At 40.6% G+C, this 23,024-nt stretch overlaps 1 protein-coding gene across 1 annotated transcript; it reads right to left on the bottom strand.

Moving 5' to 3' along the window:
- Positions 1-4,395: 4,395 nt before the first annotated feature.
- LOC308644913 (melanoma antigen preferentially expressed in tumors-like) lies at positions 4,396-14,610 on the bottom strand (the record flags this gene model as incomplete). The annotated part of the gene is made up of 3 exons (XM_081286732.1): positions 4,396-4,927; positions 13,330-13,944; positions 14,321-14,610. The coding sequence occupies 3 exons, from the start codon at positions 14,608-14,610 to the stop codon at positions 4,396-4,398; spliced, it is 1,437 nt and encodes a 478-aa protein (XP_081142858.1).
- Between the last annotated feature and the right edge of the window lie 8,414 nt (positions 14,611-23,024).

Raw genomic sequence — 23,024 nt, forward strand, 5'->3', positions numbered from 1 at the left:
GCCTCCCAAGCAGCTGGATATCTGGCTTTGGATACCTTTTAAATAATACCACATACACATTTCTTTGGTCTCCTGTAGACACTTTTCCTAAGCTGTCTTTACTGGAATACCATTCTCGAAAAATGGAAAAAGAACATTTCTATTAGCAAATTAAGGTTGAGAAGGGCCACAAATTAAGAGTCCCAGTTAGATTTCACTTTCAAAACAGGGCTCCTGATTACAAATCTACTCCTGAGCAGGTGTTATGGTTTGGATGTGAGGTGTCCCCTCAAAAGCTCAAGTGTGAGACAATGCAAGAATGTTTGGAGGAGAAATGATTGGGTTGTGAGAGTCTTAAACCAATCCCCTGATAGGAATTAACTGAGTGGTAACTGAAAGGGGTAGAATGTGGCTGGAAAAGGTGGGCTTTGGGACCAGTGGCTTTGGGGACCAATGGCTTTGGGGGTATATATTTTATATCGGGCAAGTGGAGTCGGGCAAGTGGAGTCTTTCTCTCTGCTGTTTGATCATCATGTGAGCTGCCTCCCTCTGCTACATTCTTCTGCCATGATGTTTGCCTTACTTCAAGCCCCAAGGAATGGAGCTGTCTGTCTACCAATTGAGACCTCAAAAACTGTAAGCCCCCAAATACACTTTTTCTCTTCTGCAGTTGTTTTGGTTGGGTCTTTTAGTCACAGCAGTGAAAAAAGCTGAATAAAACAACAGGCTATCTTCAGAATGGCAACTCCATCTTCCTGGATCATCAAGCCCAATGCCTCAGAAGCATCCTTGATGCTTCTCTTTCATTATTTATTCACAGATCCTGTGTTCAAAATATTCTAGAGATCTACTCAATCCTCCCGGCCTCTGATGCCACCAACCTGATTTAAGCCCTGCCATCTCCCTCCTAGGTCTACTGGCTTCCATATTGGAGCCCTATAGTCTTTTTTCCACTCAGTTCTCTGTTGCAGCATCAGAGATACAAGGTTGTATTTGAGGGATGTGACCAGTTGGTAGAAAGGCAGGCAAAACCTGAGCTTCTGTTCATTTAATTCAGCTCCAAGGTTCATCCCAGAGCTGAGGAAAGGACTTGAAGCCTGGATCCACCAGGGGGCGCTGAGTGATCAGCTCTGGAGGCCTGAATGTCTAAGGATGTTCTTTGTTTCACCAGAGAAACTGTGCTGCTGACCTGGGAGAGCCCAGCATCTGAGCCTTCTCCCAAGACCTCCTGGGTCAGGTCCTTAGGTTGACAGATCACCCCAATTTAGAGGAATACTCCCAGTGTGGATCATTCCACCGTCCCCCCCACCCCACTCCCCACCCCCAGCTACATTCTGACCAGTGGCCTATGTTTTTTTTTTTCCTGGTTATATACAAAGTATAGTCACACCATTTGTGTCTTTATATATGTACTTTAGGGTAATGATGTCCATCTCATTCCACCATCTTTTTCACCCCCTTGCCTCCTCTCTTCCCCTCCCTGTCTGATTCATTCTACTATCTTTCCTATTCCCATCCCCCTCCCTTCTGTCATTTCCCTTTGTCTAATCCAATGAACTTCTACTCTTCCCCCCTGCCATTATTGTGTGATAGCATCCACATATCAGAAGGAACGTTCTTTTTTTTGGGATTGGCTTATTTCATTAGCATGATAGTCTCCAGTTCCATCCATTTACTGGCAAATCTCGTAATTGCCTTCTTCTTTATGGCTGAGGAATATGCCATGGTGTATATATACCACATTTATTTATCCATTCATCTGTTTAAGGACACCTAGGTTGAATCCATAGCCTAGCTATTGCGAATTAAGCTGCTATAAACATTGATGTGGCTGCATCACAGTAGTATGATGATTTTAAGTCCTTTGGGCATAAACTGAGGAGTGGGATAAGTGGGTCAAATGGTGGTTCCATTCCAGGTTTTCTGAGGAATCTCCATACTGCTTTCTGGAGTGGTTGCACCAATTTGCAGTCCCACCACTGGCTTCTTTTTGTATGTGGGCAGCACCAATGCCCCGACACACTGTTGGAAAGCCATGACACCAGAAGGAACGTTCAGCAGATGGAGAGAATTTATCTCTTATACTCTTAATAACATGTAGAACAGCTACAATTATGAGCCTGAGTGTCTACATTAGTGAAGTTGTGAGGGATCAGAGGCTCTTTCCCTTACACTATAAATTATCAGTGTTTTTCCCCATCCTTGGTGACTGTGTGCCCAACTGGGAGCTGCAACTCACTGCTGCTGCCCTGTCTCTACAGGGAGGTATCTTGCATATTGTGCTATGGAAAAAAATCAAACTTCAAAATTCAAAATATGATTTCTACTGAAAGCATATTTCTTTCATTTTAAAACTATTGTGAAGTTAAAAAATTAAACCATCATAAATTGGGGACTGTCTGTGTAATTGAGGTTTGGGGAAGCACTTGAGTTCTCAGCCCTGGAAGGAATTCCAACAGTGTCATGTCCCCCATCTGTTTTTTTTTCTGTTCCTCTTTTGCCTGGAGGTTTGCCCATTCAGGCCTCTGCCCAAATGCCCATGCAGGACATGTTCTTGCCACCCAGATTCAGCTTCTCCATTCAGAAAGATGTTTGATCACAAGCCTTTCCTTTTCCCTTTCTTTTTTTTTTTTTATTCTCATCAGCAAGCCCTACTCCCTAAGACTTGACCCTCTCCTCATCCTGAAATAATACCATTTGTTTGCCACCCAGGGCAAGGACTTGGTATTATTTTTAGCTTTATCCTCTACCCTTGCAAAAGTACTCGTCAGGGCTGGAGATGTAGCTCAGAGGTTGATAACTTGCCTAGCATGTGCAAATAGACAAACAAAAATAAAAAAAAGACGTACCTTGACATTGTGCAGGCATTTGGCAGGCACTTATTAAATGAATGATGTGAAAACCATACTCCACTTGGAGGCCTTTGGAGATGAATGCTGGCACACAAAAACAGGGTGGGTACACAAGAACTGCCACTAATATGTCTCAAGCATAGTGTCTCTCTTACCCTGTGTAGGATTCCTGTGAGGAAGTTACAAGGCATTATTAACAACCTGGGGTCAGGAAGCCAGGGAAGGGCTAAGCCTGCTACAAGATGGCTCATGAAAGAAGGAGTGTTTCCTCCTCCAGGCAGAACGTTTATTGAGAACCTTTGTAAAAATGTGTCTTTCTTATCTATCTTTGGTTTGAAAGTGGGGGTTGCATGGATGGGGTCAGAACACCTAAAATGGGCCTTAATCAAGGACAGGATGTAGAAGGTAACAAGCAGGCTAGCAGAGCAGAATGATAATCCGTTCCTTTCCAGCTTACTGGGAACAGGCCATGTAGTCCTCTGGATGTTCTGTAAATCTTCTGCACTTGTGACCAAACATCTTTCTGAATGGAAAATCTGGATCTGGGTAGCAAGAATCTGTTCTGTATGAGCCATCATCCTCTGGCTTTCTCTGGCCCTGCATGTCCATTTGATCTAGGTTTTCCAGTGCAGCCTTTGCATGTATCTTTGCCATTTGTAGTTCTCTGGCCTCCTCATTTTTCTATCTTTATCAGTCTTGACTACATTCTATGCATGTGATGCTAGGGACCTGGGCCTATGGATCTCCAATCTCATTTCATGACCCTCACCCTCAGTCCTTTTGATCAAGCTCAGGTCTGTAGCTCAGCAATTGTGCTTTTCTGCTTTTTCCCCAGGGAGGCTTGCTCCATGTCTCTTCATTAGATGAAGGTCATGGCCCATATGTCTCCTTCCAGAGGTAACTTCTGTAACCTGCTTGGATAGTCACTCCTGGTTCCTTTCTGACTTTGCCCTGTTGCAGTGACTTCCTTAAGGGTCATGGCCTTGATCTTAGTGTGAGTTGTGTCCTGGGCCTTCTGTATGCCCAGACTGAGAACAACAGTGACACATGTGCTCCAGGAAGCCCAGCTAATTAGTTGTGTGTTCTGTGAATGCAAGAGTGCTTGTGTGAATTTCCTTCCAGTCTCCCAATGTCCCCTTGAGGTTCTCAGATCTCCAGAAGGAGATGATGACCAGAAGATGGAGAAGTCAACTAAGGCCCTGTTTCATTTTATCCAGAAGCAAAAGACAAGAAAAACAGAGGGAGTAGTCAGAAGAGTGACCCAAGTTAAGTGAGTTCCTGCTCAGGAAGGCCAAACTTCTGATATCTTTCCATCCCTGGCAGCTGACCATAAAGCCACCTTGATAACATGTGTGGACTGAATGAACATTTGAAGGAGTCTAGGCTTTGGACCGAGGAAGGGAGTGTTGTAGAAGAGAAGAAAGCACTGGACAGTTCTTGTGGAAGTTTCCTTTATATTCCTTGCTAAAAACATGTGCCTGTCAGGAAGTCGTTGGCCCTGGATGTTTTTCTTGCTGCCTATTCTGATCACAATCTCCAGTCCCTCACTTGAGCTGCACCAGCCTCATGGGCAAGGGCTAGGGCAGTGGGGCCTCCATTGCATGTCAGCTCTCTGCACAGCCTGCAACAGATTCTGTATCTCAGCCTGCACCTGGTACATCTTGTCTTTGTTGACAGGACCCCAGGAGAGGCCATGCAGGTATGTGCAGCACTCAACTGGAATGGGGTAGAGCACCTGCTTCAACTCCATCAGCCCTGCTGTATGTTCCAGCAGGCTCAGGAGGCTGGCTTGGGATATGGGATTGTCAGACAGGCCCAAGTAATGGAGCCAGGAGCAGTGGCGCAGGGCTGGCAGGATGGCACTGAGGTGGGCATCCTTTAGATGGCAGTGGTTCAGGTTCAGGTGCTGGAGTGTCCCTGAGATCTTCTCTAGCAGGGTCTCTAAGGAACCAGGGACCATGTAGGAAAGGTCGTTGCCACTCAGATCCAACTTCTTCAGGCAGGTGACATGAAGGCTCTGGGATAAGTAGATGATGTCGGTGTTCAGAAGTGTGCAGGAACAAATCTCCAGGGCATGCAGTGGGGACTGCAGACAGCTGAGGAGAGAAGGTGCAATAACTCAGGTGAGGGCCCAGTGCTTCCTCCCTGGGTGTCTGCTTGCCCACAGAGGAGGCTAGCCCTAAGGCTACTTCCTCATCTGGGAAGACATTTACCAGGAGGTTTAGAATCATATGTCCTTTGATGTCCTAAGGCCTGGCTGTGTCTCAAAACATAACTGTGAGGTCCCTCCACCAACCCCTTTATTATGGTTTGGATCTTAAGTGCCTTCCCCCTCTAAAGCCCATATGCTAAAGGCTTGGGACCAGCCTGTGGACCTATATGGAAGTGGTAGAACCTTTGGAATGGGGGAACAAGTGGAAGGAAATTAGGTCATTGGGGGCATGACCTTAAAGGGGGATATTGGGGCCCTGGCTCATTCCCCTCTCTCTCTTTGCTTCCCAACAGCTGAGGTGAGCAAGTTTGCTACCCCACATACTCTCTGCCACAATGTACTGCCTCACTACAGGCCCCAAAGTGATAGGAACAACAAGTTGTAGACTGAAACATCCAAAACTGTGAACCAAAATAAATCTTTCCTTTAAGTTGATTATCAGATATTTTGTCGCAACAGTGGAAAGCCAACATACTCTCCAACTCTTTCTTTTTGTTTAATATGTCCAACATGACTGCTGAGAGGAGTGGTTTGGAAAGAGCTTCTTTGATGATTAAGAATTCATTGGATGGGCCCATTAGTACTCTGGTTTGGGTCTGGGGAAGCTGCTACTCAGGCTCCTATTTAATGCCCCACTGGGAAGTTTTTAGAAAATTTTCATAGAATAAGACAATTTCCTTGCACAGTTGTCCTGCAGGGCCCTGCATCTATCTGCCTGGGTAGCACATGCTCCAAGAGGAGAGCCCTGACCTGTGTTGTCTCTGGTCCTTTCCTCAAGGCCCAGTACAGCACTCGGTAGTGCCTACAGAAGTTTGTTGAATGGATAAACATATTGAATGAAAATTCAAAATAACATAATTAATGTAGTAACAACTATTTAGGTTAATAAAGTAACTTGCCTTAAATTAAAAAAAAACCATTGCTAAACAAAATTCACAGGTAGTTATTATTTGGACTGAGCTCCTGTAGTAGGCCCCAATAGACCAGATCAAATGAGAATAAAGTCACTTAGTGCTATGTATCCAAGCTGAAGTTTGGAATAGGTCAGCTTTATAAATGATAAGAGATTCACAGCAACTAATCAGAAAGGATCCAATTTACCTGAGCCTGTATGATGAGGAAATCCTCCTCTTAACCCTATAAGGAAAGGAACTTTGAAAGGACCTTTGTTTTCTTCAGTCCTTTTTTGCCTATACAACCAAACTCCTCTGCTTAGCTCACTGGAGACCTTATCTTATGGTATTCTATTTTATTCAATTCAAGAATCAATTATGGGGAGATTCCAACATGGCGGCGGGTGCAGAGAGATCAAGTCTCTGACCTCTTCAGCTGTGCGGGCATAGGGAGTCGTAAACAATCTAAATTCTGTTAGCTCAGGATCACTAGGCAATGCTGAACTGACATGGGTCTGGGGCGATCAGTCTGGGCCTCAGAACACACACTGAGCCCGGATCGGCTGAATTCAAGCTCCCGTTCGCCTGCTTCCCGCAGACAAACAGCTGTGACTCAGCACTAATCCATCCGGCTGAAACAACCGGTCGGCCCTTCTGATCCTACGGAGGTAAATGCCAACCGAGTCTTCATAGGTAGTGGCCACAGGTTTGAAACGGGGCTTGGGAGAGACAGTAAGGACCCACCCGTTGCATTGGACACCCGGCAAAGGGAAACGAACTGTTGCCATTTGCAAGAGATACCACCATGGCAGAAAACTGACGTCACCAGACTGCGGCGGAGGAGATAACTTCATTGAAACCTGCGGATACAGGTGTGTAATTCCCTAGCCTTCCCTCTCCACACATCGGGGAAACCTTAAGGGCCCCTTCCAGCTCTCCCGTAAGGGCCTCTTCCAGCTCTCCCATGAGCGCGATAGCCAGACCGAGGGAATCAGACGTGGCGCGGGACCCGTGGTGCCTGGCTACTGCTCACACCAGTGCTGACAACTGAGGTCTCTTGCACCAGCTACCGGGGGCGTGGCTTCCGGAGGGCAAGTAAAATTCGCTGAGGATTCTCAGCCCCAAGCTCTACAAACTTAGGGTCTGAGGGAATGGCAAACAGGGACAGTGTGCCCAGTCGTCCATGAAAACAGGGCTCCCAGGAGCAGCAGACCTGGCGTGTAGACAGTATTGTGGTGAGCGTCACCAGTGAGCGGGGCCTGGCTAGAGGAAAAGTGGGGAAGTGACTAGACACAAGAGGAGGCGCTAGACACTCAGGATTGGAGACTTGCCCAGTCTGGGAGGAGGAGCTGCTGCACAGTGATTGGTTCCCGCGTATTGACAGGAGAAACTTGGCCTGGTGGGCACAGCGCCACCTACTGGAAGAGAAGTTAATCAAACTCTAAGACTGCATTTATTAGTTTTTTTTTCTCTTTTTTTTGATTTGGGTTTTTTCTTTCATTTTCATTTTTCTTTCTTGTTGTTTTTAAATTTTTTTTTACAATTTTTTAAATTTTTTTCTTCTAATTTTAATGTTAATTTTTTAATTATTTTTTTAATTTTTTTTAAAATTTTTTAAATTTCCTATTATTTTTCTTCTTTTGTCTTTTCATTTCTTTTCAATTTTCTTATCCCCCCTTCCTTGAATTCTACCTGCTTACTCTCATTCTCTTTAGTGACTTCTTCCCTTCCCTTCTAATACCTTTCCTCCCAAGCATCAAATAAATTTATAGGAATAAACAGTAACTCAGCAGTCAAACAGAACAAGAAGTAACATGAGCAGCTTCAAAAAGCAAGGAAGAAAAGGAGTACAAACAATGCAGGACAGCCTAAATATTCAGGAGGACCTAGAGTCATCAGAAAAATGGTCATATAAAGAACTCAAGGAACACCTTAGACAGATGGAATGGAACCTTAAAGAGGATACGAGACAGCAAATTCAAGCAGCGAAAGAACACATTGAGAATGAATTACATAAACAGATAAAAGAAGAAGTTAAGCATCTTTATCAGGAGATAGAGATGATAAAAAATAATCAAACAATAATTCTAGAAATGAAGGAAACGATAAACCAAATTAAAAACTCAATTGAGAGTATCACTAACAGAGTGGAGCAAGTAGAAGCCAGAACGTCAGATAATGAAGACAAAATATATCATCTTGAAAAGAGTCTAGCCAACTCAGAAAGGCTGGTAAAAAATCACGAGAAAAACATCCAAGAGTTATGGGATAACATAAAAAAACCAAACTTATGAGTCATCGGGATAGAAGAAGGTACAGAGATTCAAACCAAGGGAATGAGTAACCTGCTGAATGAAATAATTACAGAAAACTTTCCAGAAATAAAAAAGGAAACAGATATACAAATTGAAGATGCATACAGGACACCGAGCACACAAAATCACAGTAGACCAACGCCAAGACACATTGTTATGAAGATATCCAATATACAGAACAAAGAGAAAATATTAAAAGCTACAAGAGAAAGGAGACAGATTACATTCAGGGGTAAACCAATAAGGTTAACAACGGATTTTTCATCACAGACGCTGAAAGCGAGAAGATCCTGGAACAATGTATTTCAAACACTGAAAGACAATGGATGCCAACCAAGAATTCTGTATCCAGCAAAATTAAGCTTCAGGTATGACAACAAAATAAAAATCTTTCATGATAAACAAAAGTTAAAAGAATTTGCAGCCAGAAAACCAGCATTGCAAAGCATTTTGAGCAAAACACTACACGAGGAAGAAATGAAAAACAATAACCAGAACCATCAGTGGGAAGTGCCTCGGTAAAGACAGAGGGTGAGGGGAAAGATAATCATGGAGAAACAAACTAAATTTTTTTTTAAAAAAGGATAAATAATCAAACATGGATGGAAGTATAAACCATATATCAATAGTAACTCTGAATGTTAATGGCTTAAACTCTCCAATAAAGTGACATAGGCTGGTATCATGGATTAAAAAAACAAATCCAACAATATGCTGCCTCCAGGAGACACATCTGATTGGAAAAGACATACACAGGCTGAAGGTGAAAGGATGGGAAAAAATATACCATGCACACGGTCCTTGTAAGCAAGCAGGGGTGGCCATCCTCATATCAAATAAAATCAACTTCAAGACTAAGTTAATCAAAAGGGATAAGGAAGGACATTATATACTGTTAAAAGGAACCATTCACCAACAAGACATAACAATTATCAATATTTATGCACCAAATAATGGTGCTGCGACATTCATAAAACAAATTCTCCTCAAGTTCAAGAATCAAATAGACCACAACACAATAATTATGGGTGACTTCAACACACCTCTCTCACCATTGGACAGATCCTCCAAACAAAAGTTGAATAAAGAAACTATAGAACTCAATATCACAATCAATAACCTAGACTTAACTGACATATATAGAATATATCAACCATCATCAAATGGATATACTTTTTTTCTCAGCAGCACATGGATCCTTCTCAAAAATAGACCATATATTATGCCATAGGGCAACCCTCAGTAAATATAAAGGGGTGGAGATAATACTATGCATTTTATCTGATCATAATGGAATGAAACTGGAAATCAATGATAAAAGAAGGAAGGAAAAATCCTACATCACATGGAAAATGAACAATATGTTACTGAATGATCAATGGGTTACAGAAGACATAAAGGAGGAAATCAAAAAATTCTTAGAGATAAATGAAAATACAGACACAACATATTGGAATCTATGGGACACAATGGAAGCAGTTTTAAGAGGGAAATTCATCGCCTGGTGGTCATTCCTCAAAAAAAGAAAAAACTAACAAATAAATGAGCTCACACTTCATCTCAAAGCCCTAGAAAAGGAAGAGCAAAATAACAGCAAATGTAGCAGAAGGCAAGAAATAATTAAAATCAGAGCAGAAATCAATGAAATTGAAACAAAAGAAACTATTGAAAAAATTAACAAAACTAAAAGTTGGTTCTTCGAAAAAATAAATAAGATCGACAGACCTTTAGCCATGCTAACGAAGAGAAGAAGAGAGAGAACTCAAATTACTAACATACGGGATGAAAAAGGCAATATCACAACAGATGCTACAGAAATACAGAAGACAATTAGAAATTATTTTGAAAACCTATATTCCAATAAAATAGAAGATAGTGAAGACATCGATAAATTTCGTAAGTCATATGATTTGTCCAGACTGAGTCAGGAGGATACACACAATTTGAACAGTCCAATATCAATGGATGGAATTGAAGAAGCCATCAAAAGACTACCAACCAAGAAAAGCCCAGGACCGGATGGGTATACAGCAGAGTTTTACAAAACCTTTAAAGAAGAATTAATACCAATACTTTTCAAGTTATTTCAGGAAATAGAAAAAGAGGGAGCTCTTCCAAATTCATTCTATGAGGCCAACATCACCCTGATTCCGAAACCAGACAAAGACACCTCAAAGAAAGAAAACTACAGACCAATATCTCTAATGAACCTAGATGCAAAAATCCTCAATAAAATTCTGGCGAATCGAATACAAAAACACATCAAAAAAATTGTGCACCATGATCAAGTAGGATTTATCCCTGGGATGCAAGGATGGTTCAATATACGGAAATCAATAAATGTTATTCACCACATCAATAGACTTAAAGATAAGAACCATATGATCATCTCGATAGACGCAGAGAAAGCATTCGACAATTATGTTCAAAACATTAGAAAAACTAGGGATAACAGGAACTTACCTCGACATTGTAAAAGCTATCTATGCTAAGCCTCAGGCTAGCATCATTCTGAATGGACAAAAGTTGAAGGCATTCCCTCTAAAATCTGGAACAAGACAGGGATGCCCTCTATCACCACTTCTATTCAATATAGTTCTCGAAACACTGGCCAGAGCAATTAGACAGACGAAAGAAATTAAAGGCATAAAAATTGGAAAAGAAGAACTTAAATTATCACTATTTGCAGATGACATGATTCTATACCTAGAAGACCCAAAAGGGTCTACAAAGAAACTACTAGAACTAATAAATGAATTCAGCAAAGTGGCAGGATATAAAATCAACACGCATAAATCAAAGGCATTTCTGTATATCAGCGACAAAACTTCTGAAACGGAAATGAGGAAAAACACTCCATTCACAATATCCTCAAAAAAAATAAAATACTTGGGAATCAACCTAACAAAAGAGGCGAAAGATTTATACAATGAAAACTACAGAACCCTAAAGAGAGAAGTAGAAGAAGATCTTAGAAGATGGAAAAATATACCCTGTTCATGGATAGGCAGAACTAACATCATCAAAATGGCGATATTACCAAAAGTTCTCTATAGGTTTAATGCAATACCAATCAAAATCCCAACGGCATTTCTTGTAGAAATAGTTAAAGCAATCATGAAATTCATATGGAAAAATAAAAGACCCAGAATAGCAAAAGCAATTCTAAGCAGGAAGTGTGAATCAGGCGGTATAGCGATACCAGACTTCAAACTATATTACAGAGCAATAGTGACAAAAACAGCATGGTACTGGTACCAAAACAGGCGGGTAGACCAATGGTATAGAATAGAGGACACAGAGACTAATCCACAAAGTTACAACTATCTTATATTTGATAAAGGGGCTAAAAGCATGCAATGGAGGAAGGATAGCATCTTCAACAAATGGTGTTGGGAAAACTGGAAATCCATATGCAACAAAATGAAACTGAATCCCTTTCTCTCGCCATGCACAAAAGTTAACTCAAAATGGATCAAGAAGCCTGATATCAAATCAGAGACTCTGCGTCTGATAGAAGAAAAAGTTGGCTCCGATCTACATATTGTGGGGTCGGGCTCCAAATTCCTTAACATGACACCCATGCACAAGAGTTAATAACAAGAATCAACAAATGGGACTTAAACTAAAAAGTTTTTTCTCAGCAAGAGAAACAATAAGAGAGGTTAATAGGGAGCCTACATCCTGGGAACAAATTTTTACTCCTCACACTTCAGATAGAGCCCTAATATCCAGAGTATACAAAGAACTCAAAAAATTAGACAATAAGATAACAAATAACCCAATCAACAAATGGGCCAAGGACCTGAACAGACACTTCTCAGAGGAGGATATACAATCAATCAACAAGTACATGAAAAAATGCTCTCCATCTCTAGCAGTCAGAGAAATGCAAATCAAAACCACCCTAAGATACCATCTTACTCCAGTAAGATTGGCAGCCACTATGAAGTCAAACAACAACAAGTGCTGGCGAGGATGTGGAGAAAAGGGTACACTTGTTCATTGTTGGTGGGACTGCAAATTGGTGTGGCCAATTTGGAAAGCAGTATGAAGATTCCTGGGAAAGCTGGGAATGGAACCACCATTTGACCCAGCTATTGCCCTTCTTGGACTATTCCCTGAAGACCTTAAAAGAGCATGCTACAGGGATACTGCCACATCGATGTTCATAGCAGCACAATTTACAATAGCTAGACTGTGGAACCAACCCAGATGCCCTTCAATAGATGAATGGATAAAAAAATGTGGCATCTATACACAATGGAGTACTATGCTGCACTAAAAAATGACAAAATCATAGAATTTGCAGGGAAATGGATGGCACTAGAGCAGATTATGCTTAGTGAAGCTAGCCAATCCCTAAAAAACAAACACCAAATGTCTTCTTTGATATAATGAGAACAACTATGAACAGAGTAAGGAGGAAGGGCAGGAAGAAAAGATTAACTTTAAACAGAGACATGAGATGGGAGGGAAAGAGAGAGAAAAGGGAAATTGCATGGAAATGAAGGGAGACCCTCATTGCTATACAAAATTACATATAAGAGGTTGTGAGGGGAATGGGAAAATTAACAAGGAGAGAAATGAATTACAGTAGATGGGGTAGAGAGAGAAGATGTGAGGGAAGGGGAGGGGGGATAGTAGGGGGATAGGAAAGGTAGCAGAATACAACAGTCACTAATATGGCAGTATGTAAAAATGTGGATGTGTAACCGACATGATTCTGCAATCTGCATTTGGGGTAAAATTGGGAGTTCATAACCCACTTCAATCTAATGTATGAAATATGATATGTCAAGAGCTTTGTAATGTTGTGAACAACCAATAAAAAAAAGATAATATGAAAAAAAAGAATCAATTATGTCTGTAAACTAGATTTATTGTATTTCTTTTTAGCAATATGCATCTCTCCCCACTATTTCTGTCTTCCAAAGCAGATCCCAGTCATCAGCTGCATAGGAACACCCAGGTTCCCAGGTTGTGCCCAGTATTTCATGAGCACATGAGATTGGGCCCTATTTTCTTACTTGATCCCTGTCCTGGCTTGACTTGGAGGCCCCTGCCCACCTGTTCACCTGAGCACTTGATGTAGGTTGCCTGAGAGGTAGGAGTAGGAGAGGTGGAGCTTCTGGAGGTGGCCCAGCTTGCTGAGCTGTGAAAGAAAGTAGCTGGAGGACTGCTCACTCACTGGGGAGAAGGCCCAGTGGTAGTAGGCCAGCTTGAGGCTGTGCAGGTTGCAGATCCTCCCCAGCTGTGTTGCAAACAGCCTCTGCTCAGACAGTGCCCGGAACCAGTCAAACACCTCTAGCTCCTGCATGAAATCCAGCTCAAGTGTCTTCAAGATCCCTACCAGGCTGTTAAAGGGCATTTCCTCAATATGCAGCTTCCTACAGCAGAGGCGCAGGGACCCACCGCTCTGTTCCACTTTTGTCAGGAGGCCTGAAAGGAATGGATCAAACTTGAAGGGGACTCTCAGGAAAAGATCGATGTGTAATTCCACAGGTTCCCACAGCTTTTTTGGTCCTCTTCTTGTGTCCTCTTCTGGATTGCTCTTAACCATGGCCTGGGGCATTGGTGCCTTGACTGTTGATGGTAACCAAAATGGGAACATGGCCAAAGCCTCAGAAACCTCTTTACTCTGGACCTGATCAAAGTCCAGAGTCAAATCCAGCACCCTCAGTTCTGACCTCCTGTAGGGAAGAGAGTGGTGTGATGAGAGGCTGATATCTGGGAGAACACAGCTGGGCCCAGGTAAGATAAGCAGCAGCACCTTGGGCCACTCCCAGATCCCAGCATGAACCCACCCATCCTCCCCTCTCATATGAGCTTTTCCTTGGATCCCTTCTCAGTCTCCATTCTTCATACAACCTGTACCATAATCCTTAGAAGACTGAAAATCCCACTTCTTAATGCCCTTCAATGAATGATATCATCAACCACTTAATCCAGAAACCCATAGATGGCCCATTTGCACCCTCAGCCATATTTAATGCTCCTCTGTTCTGGGTCCCACATCACTTCCTTTCTAACTCTGTGCCCAAGCATTGGGCCCAGCATCCCCCTTACCTGGGATAGGCCCCGTGAGCAGGGAAGTCCTCCAGCCCATCCAGCACAGCTTGCAAGCTATCTTGTTTGGGCCACTGTACTATCAGAGAGCCCAGTCGGAGAAAGGGGAAGGGCCAGGCCTGCACCAGGGCCTTTAGAGCCTTCTCATGCCCCTTGGCAAATGCAGCAGTGAGCAGTGGTGGGAAGAGGTTGACAGTGAACTCTTCCAAGGCAGATATAGCAGAGGCCTCATTGCTTAGCAGGCTGTAGGCTGCGAGTTCCAAGAGCTTGGGTAGGGATGGATTGCTCATCTCTGTGAACCTGATGCAGAGTAAAGTAGAAATCCTCAGAAGACCTTTAACTCAACATTCTTCCAGATCAGCACAAAAGACATAAGCCTTTCACATCCATCACAGGTTCAAACACCATTTCCATCTTCCATTCATGACACAAACCTTGCAAATATGAGACTCCAGAGACCCGCAGACTCTGGGAACATGGAGCCCAGAAACTCAGGGTTTTAGATCAATTCTTTGATAGACTTTAGAGGCTTTGAATTGGTCCTAAATTTCCTTCTTTGCCTTCACCAGCAAGATTACCATGAGCATTTACTAAGGACATAGGGCCCAATTCCTTATCAACTTTCCAAAATGAAGTATGACTAGTCATTACTTCCACTTTTACCAAGCCACCAATATTTCTGGTCTCTGCTAGTATAGTGGTCTTCTAACTTGTCTTCCTGTTTCTAGCCTGATGCCCACTATGGTCTGTTAGATATGTCTTTCCTTTGGCTGAAAACTGTCCAGTGGCTTCCCTTTCACTTTGTATAAAACTTATCTTTTGTTATTGAACTTCTAGAATCTAGCCTCTTAGCACTCCAGGGCTAAACTCCTGTCACCCTCTCCAGTATTTACTCTGCAACAGAAACCAATACTGACTTCCATGCCTCTTCTCCAACTCAAAGGAGAAGAGGCCCTGACTCAGGGCCTTTGCATTTACTCCTCTCTCTGATTTTTTTTCTTAGAGAAATCTTCCAGATATATTCATAACTGGCTTCCTCACTTTATTCAAGTCTCTGTTAAAATTTTACCTTGTTGGGGCTGGGGCTGGAGCTCAGTGGTAGAGTGCTTGCCTCGCATGTGTGAGGTACTGGGTTTGATCCTCAGCACCACATAAAAATAAAGAAAGATAATGTGTCCATCTACCACTAAAAAATATTTCAAAAAAATTTCACCTTGTCCCTGATCACTCATGCAGAATAGCACTCCCATCCCTTAATTACGTTTTTATCCTAACTTGGTCTCTAGCACTTATACTATAATTTCCTTGTATTTCTGCCCTTTTCTCTCATATACATACATGTGTGCATGTGAACACACACAGTTTGTTATTGTCTGTTTCTGCTCTGCTTAATGGCAAGTGCCATGTAAAAAAGAGCCATGTCTGCTTTTATCATTACTGTAGCCTAGTTATGAATAGTGCCTGACATATGGTACACAACCCAAGGCATATTTTTTAATTTTTTTTTAAATTTTATTTTTTTTATTGGTTGTTCACAACATTACAAAGCTCTTGACATATCATATTTCATACATTAGATTGAAGTGGGTTATGAACTCCCAATTTTACCCCAAATGCAGATTGCAGAATCACGTCGGTTACACATCCACAATTTTACATAATGCCCTATTAGTAATTGTTGTATTCTGCTACCTTTCCTATCCCCTACTATCCCCCCCTCCCCTCCCCTCCCATCTTCTCTCTCTACCCCATCTACTGTAATTCATTTCTCTCCCAAGGCATATTTTAAATGCACTTAAAAGCAAGTTGAAGCACACAATATAACTCATCACATCTCTCTGAATGAGTTTAGGGTGATATGGAACAGAGATTTTCTTTTTCAATCTCAAAGCATCAGTTCACAGTTAATTATGGATTCTTTCAACTGTCCAAAGCAAACCCCTTATTCCTGCCCAGTGAAATACAAGGAATCATAGTCCCATCCCATCACCCTCTGTAGGCCACCCAGACTACAGAACAGAGCTTGGTACAATGATGGAGGATGTTCTAGACTTGTGCTGTCCAATATGGGAACCACAAGCCACATGTGATTACTGAGCACTTGAAATTTGACTAGTATGACTGAGGAACTGACTTCTACATCTTATTAAATGTCAAATAATTTGAATAGCTGCATGTAGATAGATGCTTCAGTTTTGGACAGCTGAAGTCTAGAATCTATGGAAGTCAGAGACAAGAAACACTTATTCACATTTTCCCAAGCTATGAAATCCCACTCCAATGGGGCTATTATAGCCTTGGTAACACAACTGACCAAGGCCAATATAAGAAAGGACAACTATTTCCTGATCTCACTTGTTGAAGCTAGATGCAAAAAGCCAAAATAGTAAAGTACTAGCAAATGAAATCTATAAATATCAATAAAAAGGCAATCAAACACAACAAGTACAACTAATACCAAAAATTCAAGAATGGTGAACATTAGGATTATTATTTATTAATGTAATTGTGTCAATGGACTCAGAAAAATCAAAGAAGGAAGAGAATGGAAGTTCTTAAATATTTAGTAATGACGTCTTGTAAACATTGCCTTTAAAATCAGAAATAAGATAAAGGTTGTGTGGCCACCATGAGAATGCACCCTGCACCTCCAACTCGGGTATTGTAGCCCTTAGAGCCCAGGCCACCCATTCCATGTGCTGTCCCTACCAATGACTAACTGTGACAGACCAATTCCTAGAAAATTCCACTCTTCTAATGATCATCACTTTTGGCTTGAGGACTCTGAAGCCTTTGTTGAATCTTCCAGAGTGCTTCCTTCCACCCAGCCTCCTCTCTTGCTCTGCCTCACCCGACAGCAATGCATTTGTGCCAACTCTTCACACCTTCCCCAATTCCTCCACATTTCCCCTAGTAAAATCCTTGCAACTGTCTTGGTGTCTGCTTCTAACAGGCTCTTGATACATTTTCAGGATATGCTACCCCCAAATATGGAAACTTGGTATACTGAATTATTTTAAGATGAATTTTAATAAACAGCATGTGCAGGAAGGATTTTCTAACCTTCTCCTGTAGCAGGTCATAACACCTGCATGGGAGGGACATTTTCTATATCTGGAAGAAAGGAATACCCTTATTTCTGAAGGTATAGGACCACCAAGAGAAATATGAACACATAAGCCTTGTTCTTTCCTTCAGTCTGTTACACTTATACTTCCTCTGTCCTATCATATTTCTTTTTTTTTAAATTTATTTTTGTTGCTGATAGACCTTGATTTTATTTATTTATATGTGGTGCTGAGAATCGAACCCAACGCCTCACACATGCCAGGCAAGTGTGCTACACTGAGCCACAACCCCAGCCCCTGTCCTATCATATTTCTATAGATGCTCTACTCTTCATCAAACCTAGCATAAAAACACTGAGCTTTAACCACTTTCTTGGATCTTCATTTCATTTCCTTATCAAGGTCCCTGTGTCATATAAAACCTACATTAAATAAATTTGTAATGCCTTTTCTTTGTTAATCTCTCTCTCTCTCTCTCTCTCTCTCTCTCTCTCTCTCTCTCTCTCTCTTTGCTTTAGGGGGCTCATCCAATGAATTCAAGATATGGGGGGAAGGGCTGGGGATGTGGCTCAAGCGGTAGCGCGCTTGCCTGGCATGCGTGCGGCCCGGGTTGGATCCTCAGCACCACATACAAACAAAGATGTTGTGTCCGCCGAAAAACTAAAAAATAAATATTAAAAATTCTCTCTCTCTCTCTCTCTCTCTCTCTCTCTCTCTCTCTCTCTCTCTCCTCTCTCACTCTCTCTTAAAAAAATAAAAAGATATGGGGGAAGGAAAAATATTTTTCTTCCCTTACAACTTGGAATAACTCAGGTGTTATTGCTGCTTTTGTTCAACATTGTAATGGTGGTCCTTTCAATACACATTTGCAAGAAAATACATCAAGTAAGTAAGCACTGGAAAAGAAAAAAACCACAACTGCCAATATGTACAGATCATGTGACAACATAGGAAATCTAAGCTATCATAGACAAACCAATGGAATAATGAGTTCATCAAGGTTGCTAATCATAAGACCAATATACAAACATCAATGGTGGTTCCTATATACCAGTGACCTACTGGTCACAATTACACTAGAATGTTTTTTTTTAAAAATATTTAATTTTTTTTCTCATGGTTGAACACAATACCTTATTTATTTATTTATTTTTATGTGGTGCTGTGGATCAAACCCAGGTCCTCACACGTTCTAGGTGAGCGCTCTACCACTGAGCTACAACTAGAATGTTCTTAAAGATAAATCTAACCGAAAAAGGTCATCAAGATGTCTTTAAGAATTTTAAAAAATCTGGACCATAACTAATAACAGAATAAAGAATATAACTTGAGGGCTGGGGTTGTGGCTCAGTGAGCTTTAACCACTTTAGCGCTTGCCTAGCATGTGTGAGGCACTGGGTTCAATCCTCAGCACCCATAAAAATAAAAGGTATTGTGCCCACCTACAACTAAAAAATAAATATAAAAAAGTTTTTAAAAAAAGAATATAACTTGACAACCACTGAAACTGACATTTAATTTGCCCAGAAATGTTTAGAATAACTGAACTACAACAGATGATAAAATAACAAAAGTTCATTATTAGGGAAATTAAAAATAAAATCTCCTGCCAACCCAGTACAGTCTCTCAAAAAATGTTAACAAGATTGAAACCATTTTGTTGTTGAATAAATATTAAACCAGGTTGTGATGTATACCACAGGCAATCCACTAAGAATATTGCAAGGATAGAAAAGAATCTCATCCTTTTAGGTAGGTAGATATAAACTATTACATATGAATTAATTGCCTTTCTCCAAATGAAAAAAAAAAGTTTCTATTTTGAGTACCAGTAAGTTACAACTCAGAGATAAGCTCTTGGACTAAACTACAGAGGTAGAGAGACAGGATCCCATCTTCCTCTATGTTCACATTTCATAGAGGTGGCTTGAAGAGATACTTCTGGAATGTAAACCTGGAAAGAGGCTTACCTAACTTAAAATAAATACATACATTTGGAAGAGACAGAAAGGATATAGGGTCCACAAGTTTCTGAAGGAAATATTGAAAGAAAATATTGAAAAAAAATATTTCCTTTTGGCACCAGGGAAAATTTAAAAGAATTTTTTAGATTTATATTTATCTTTACACACATATCAAGATGTATGAAAGCAAACAAAGCAAAGCAGTTTTTTCTTAAAGAGAGAGAAAGAATCTTTTTAATATTTATTTTTTAGTTTTCAGTGGACACAACATCTACAACATCTTTATTTTATTTTTATGTGGTGCTGAGGATCGAACCCAGGGCCCCACGCATGCCAGGTGAGCGCGCTACTGCTTGAGCCACATCCCCAGCCCCACAAAGCAGTTTTTTAAATTTAAATTTTTTATTTTTTTAATTGGTGCATTATAATTATACATAGTAGTGGGACTCATTATGCCATATTGATACATGCACAAAACATAATTTGATCAATTCTCATTCCCCAGTATTTTCCTCTCCTCCTTTCTTCCCTGATCTACTTGCACTACTGATCTCCCTTCTATTATTATTAAATAATGAACTATAATTGTATATATATGTGGGATTCATTGTGGTATATTCACACATGGACATAGCATAATTTGGTAGATTTTGTTCCCCAATTCTTCCCCATGCTCTCCCCTTCTTCCTTCTTGATCCCCTTCCTTTACTCTATTGTTCTCTCTCTCTTTTTAAATTTCCTTTCGCCCCCTCTGGCTTTCACACATGAGATAAAATAATTGATTTTTGATTTTCTGATTTTGGTAAAGTTTTAATCAAAGATAAATCAGATTCTTTTCATTACTAAAGAATACTGAAAAAAATGCTACAATGCAGTTAGTAAGAAGAACAAAGTTGCCAGGCATGATAGTGCACACCTATAACCCCAGCTGCTTGGGAGGATGAGGCAGGAGAAATGCAAGTTCAAAGCCAGCCTCAGGAACTTAGTGAGGCCCTAAGCAACTTACTGAGACTCTGTTTCAAAATAAGAAATGAAAAAGGGCTGGGGATGTGGCTCCATGCTTTAGCACACCTGTTTTTTTTTTTTTTAAATTAATCACAAATATAATAGAAGACAAGGCATCATTCTGAGTGAGGACAAAATAAATGAAGTGAGATCAGAAAAGCAGTAGGTATTTGTTGATAGGGTTGTTTGTTATCTTATTGTTTAATTTTTTGAGTTCTTTGTATATTCTGGATATTAGGGCTCTATCTGAAGTGTGAGGAGTAAAAATTTGTTCCCAGGATGTAGGTTCCCTGTTTACATCTCTTATTGTTTCTCTTGCTGAGAAAAAACTTTTTAGTTTAAGTAAGTCCCATTTGTTTATTCTTGTTATTAACTCTTGGGCTATGGGCGTCCTATTAAGGAATTTGGAGCCTGACCCCACAATATGTAGATCGGAGCCAACTTTTTCTTCTATCAGGTGCAGAGTCTCTGATTTGATATCTAGCTCCTTGATCCATTTTGAATTGACTTTTGTGCATGGCGAGAGAAAGGGGTTCAGCTTCATTTTGTTGCATATGGATTTCCAGTTTTCCCAGCACCATTTGTTGAAGATGCTATCCTTTCTCCATTGCATGCTTTTAGCGCCTTTAGAGGAGGACATACAATCAATCAATAAGTATATGAAAAAATGCTCACCATCTCTAGCAGTCAGAGAAATGCTAATCAAAACCACCCTAAGATACCATCTCACTCCAGTAAGATTGGCAGCCATTATGAAGTCAAACAACAATAAGTGCTGGAGAGGATGTGGGGAAAAGGGTACACTTGTACATTGCTGGTGGGACTGCAAATTGGTGCAGCCAATATGGGGAAAGCAGTATGGAGATTCCTAGGGAAGCTGGGAATGGAACCACCATTTGACCCAGCTATCGCCCTTCTCGGTCTATTCGGAGGACCTTAAAAGAGCATACTATAGGGATACTGCCACATCAATGATCATAGCAGCACAATTCACAATAGCTAGACTTTGGAATCAACCTAGATGCCCTTCAATAGATGAATGGATTAAAAAACTGTGGCATTTATACACAATGGAGTATTACGCAGCACTAAAAAATGACAAAACCATGGATTTTGCAGGGAAATGGATGGCATTAGAGCAGATAATGCTAAGTGAAGCTAGCCAATCCTTAAAAAACAAATGCCAAATGTCTTCTTTGATATAAAGAGAGCAACTAAGATCAGAACAGGGAAGAAGAGCACGAGGAAAAGTTTAACATTAAACAGAGATGAGTGGGGTGGGTGAAAGGGAGAGAGAAGGGAAAATGTATGGAAATGGAAGGAGACCCTCATTGTTACACAAAATTACGTATAAGAGTTTGTGAGGGGAAAGGGGAAAAAAACCAAGGGAGAGAATTAAACAACAGCAGATGGGATAGAGAGGGAAAATGAGAGGGAAGGGGAGGGGGGATAGTAGGGGATAGGAAAGGTAGCAGAATACAACAGTCATTAATATGGAATTATGTAAAAATGTGGATGTGTAACCGATGTGATTCTGCAACTTGTATTTGGGGTAAAAAAGGGGAGTTCATAACCCACTTGAATCAAATGTATGGAAGATGATATGTCATGAGCTTTGTAATGTTTTGAACAACCAATAAAAAAAGGAGTGCAATACAAAGGGAAAGAAAATAAAAAATAATGAATGTTAAAAAATGTTAAAATATGCTAATTCACAAAAATGTAATATATAGGAATAATAAATGGACAAAAATATGCTCACTAATAAGAAATGCAAACATCAATAACATTTTAAATTGGAAATGTTTTCCCAAAATTGTTAGGAATATGGATAAAGCAATTCTTCTTTATGTTGGGTCTGTATATTCTGATTTATGCTGCTATGTTGCTTAAGTTTTCTGAAGACTGATTTAACAGAATGAAGCAAAAGCCTGAAAATATTTAATGCCCATAACAGACAGCTTTTCTTCTAAGAATGTATCCTAATAGTTGTACATGTGTACAACATGCATATGTAAAACATTAATTACAAATAGCATACTGTAGCAAAAACTAGAAACAACTATTAAATCTAAGGATAAGGGACTATTTGTGTTATGATACTTCATAACCATTCAGCATGCTTTTATAGAAGAAAATTTATCACAGCAATATTTCTCACTTTATTATGTTAAAATAAAATTCTATATGCTAAATTAAAAAAAAAAGAAAAGCAGTAGGTATAGACATGAATTCCAGACTCATTTTATAGGGGAAAAGTAGGTAAGTATACGGCAGTGAAACAGACTGAATTTGGCTTCTCCACTTCTGCTTCCGTCAATTAAGAGGGCTACAGTCCATTCTGACAGGCACCAGAGAAACTAAGAGTGAAGACTCAGCCTAAAGTGGGTGAACTAAATCTGCTTATGTGTGCTTCTTGCCTTTTGTCTCACTCCACTGCCTCTTCTCCTTTAAAAACCTCTGCTCACCTTCAGAGGTTTCAAAGACAGAACTTTTGAAACTTTTGATAGAAGTGTCTTCTATCTTCTTTCATAGCTGACTTTGAATAAAACCTAACAAATATTTCTGTGTGTGTGTGTGTGTGTGTGTGTGTGTGTTTTGGTGCTGGAGATTGAACCCAGAGCTTCATTCATGGAAGGCAAGCACTCTACCACCAAGCCATATCCC

This window comes from Spermophilus citellus (assembly GCF_964194105.1).
Source record: "Spermophilus citellus genome assembly, chromosome: 3".
Classification (NCBI taxonomy): domain Eukaryota; kingdom Metazoa; phylum Chordata; class Mammalia; order Rodentia; family Sciuridae; genus Spermophilus; species Spermophilus citellus.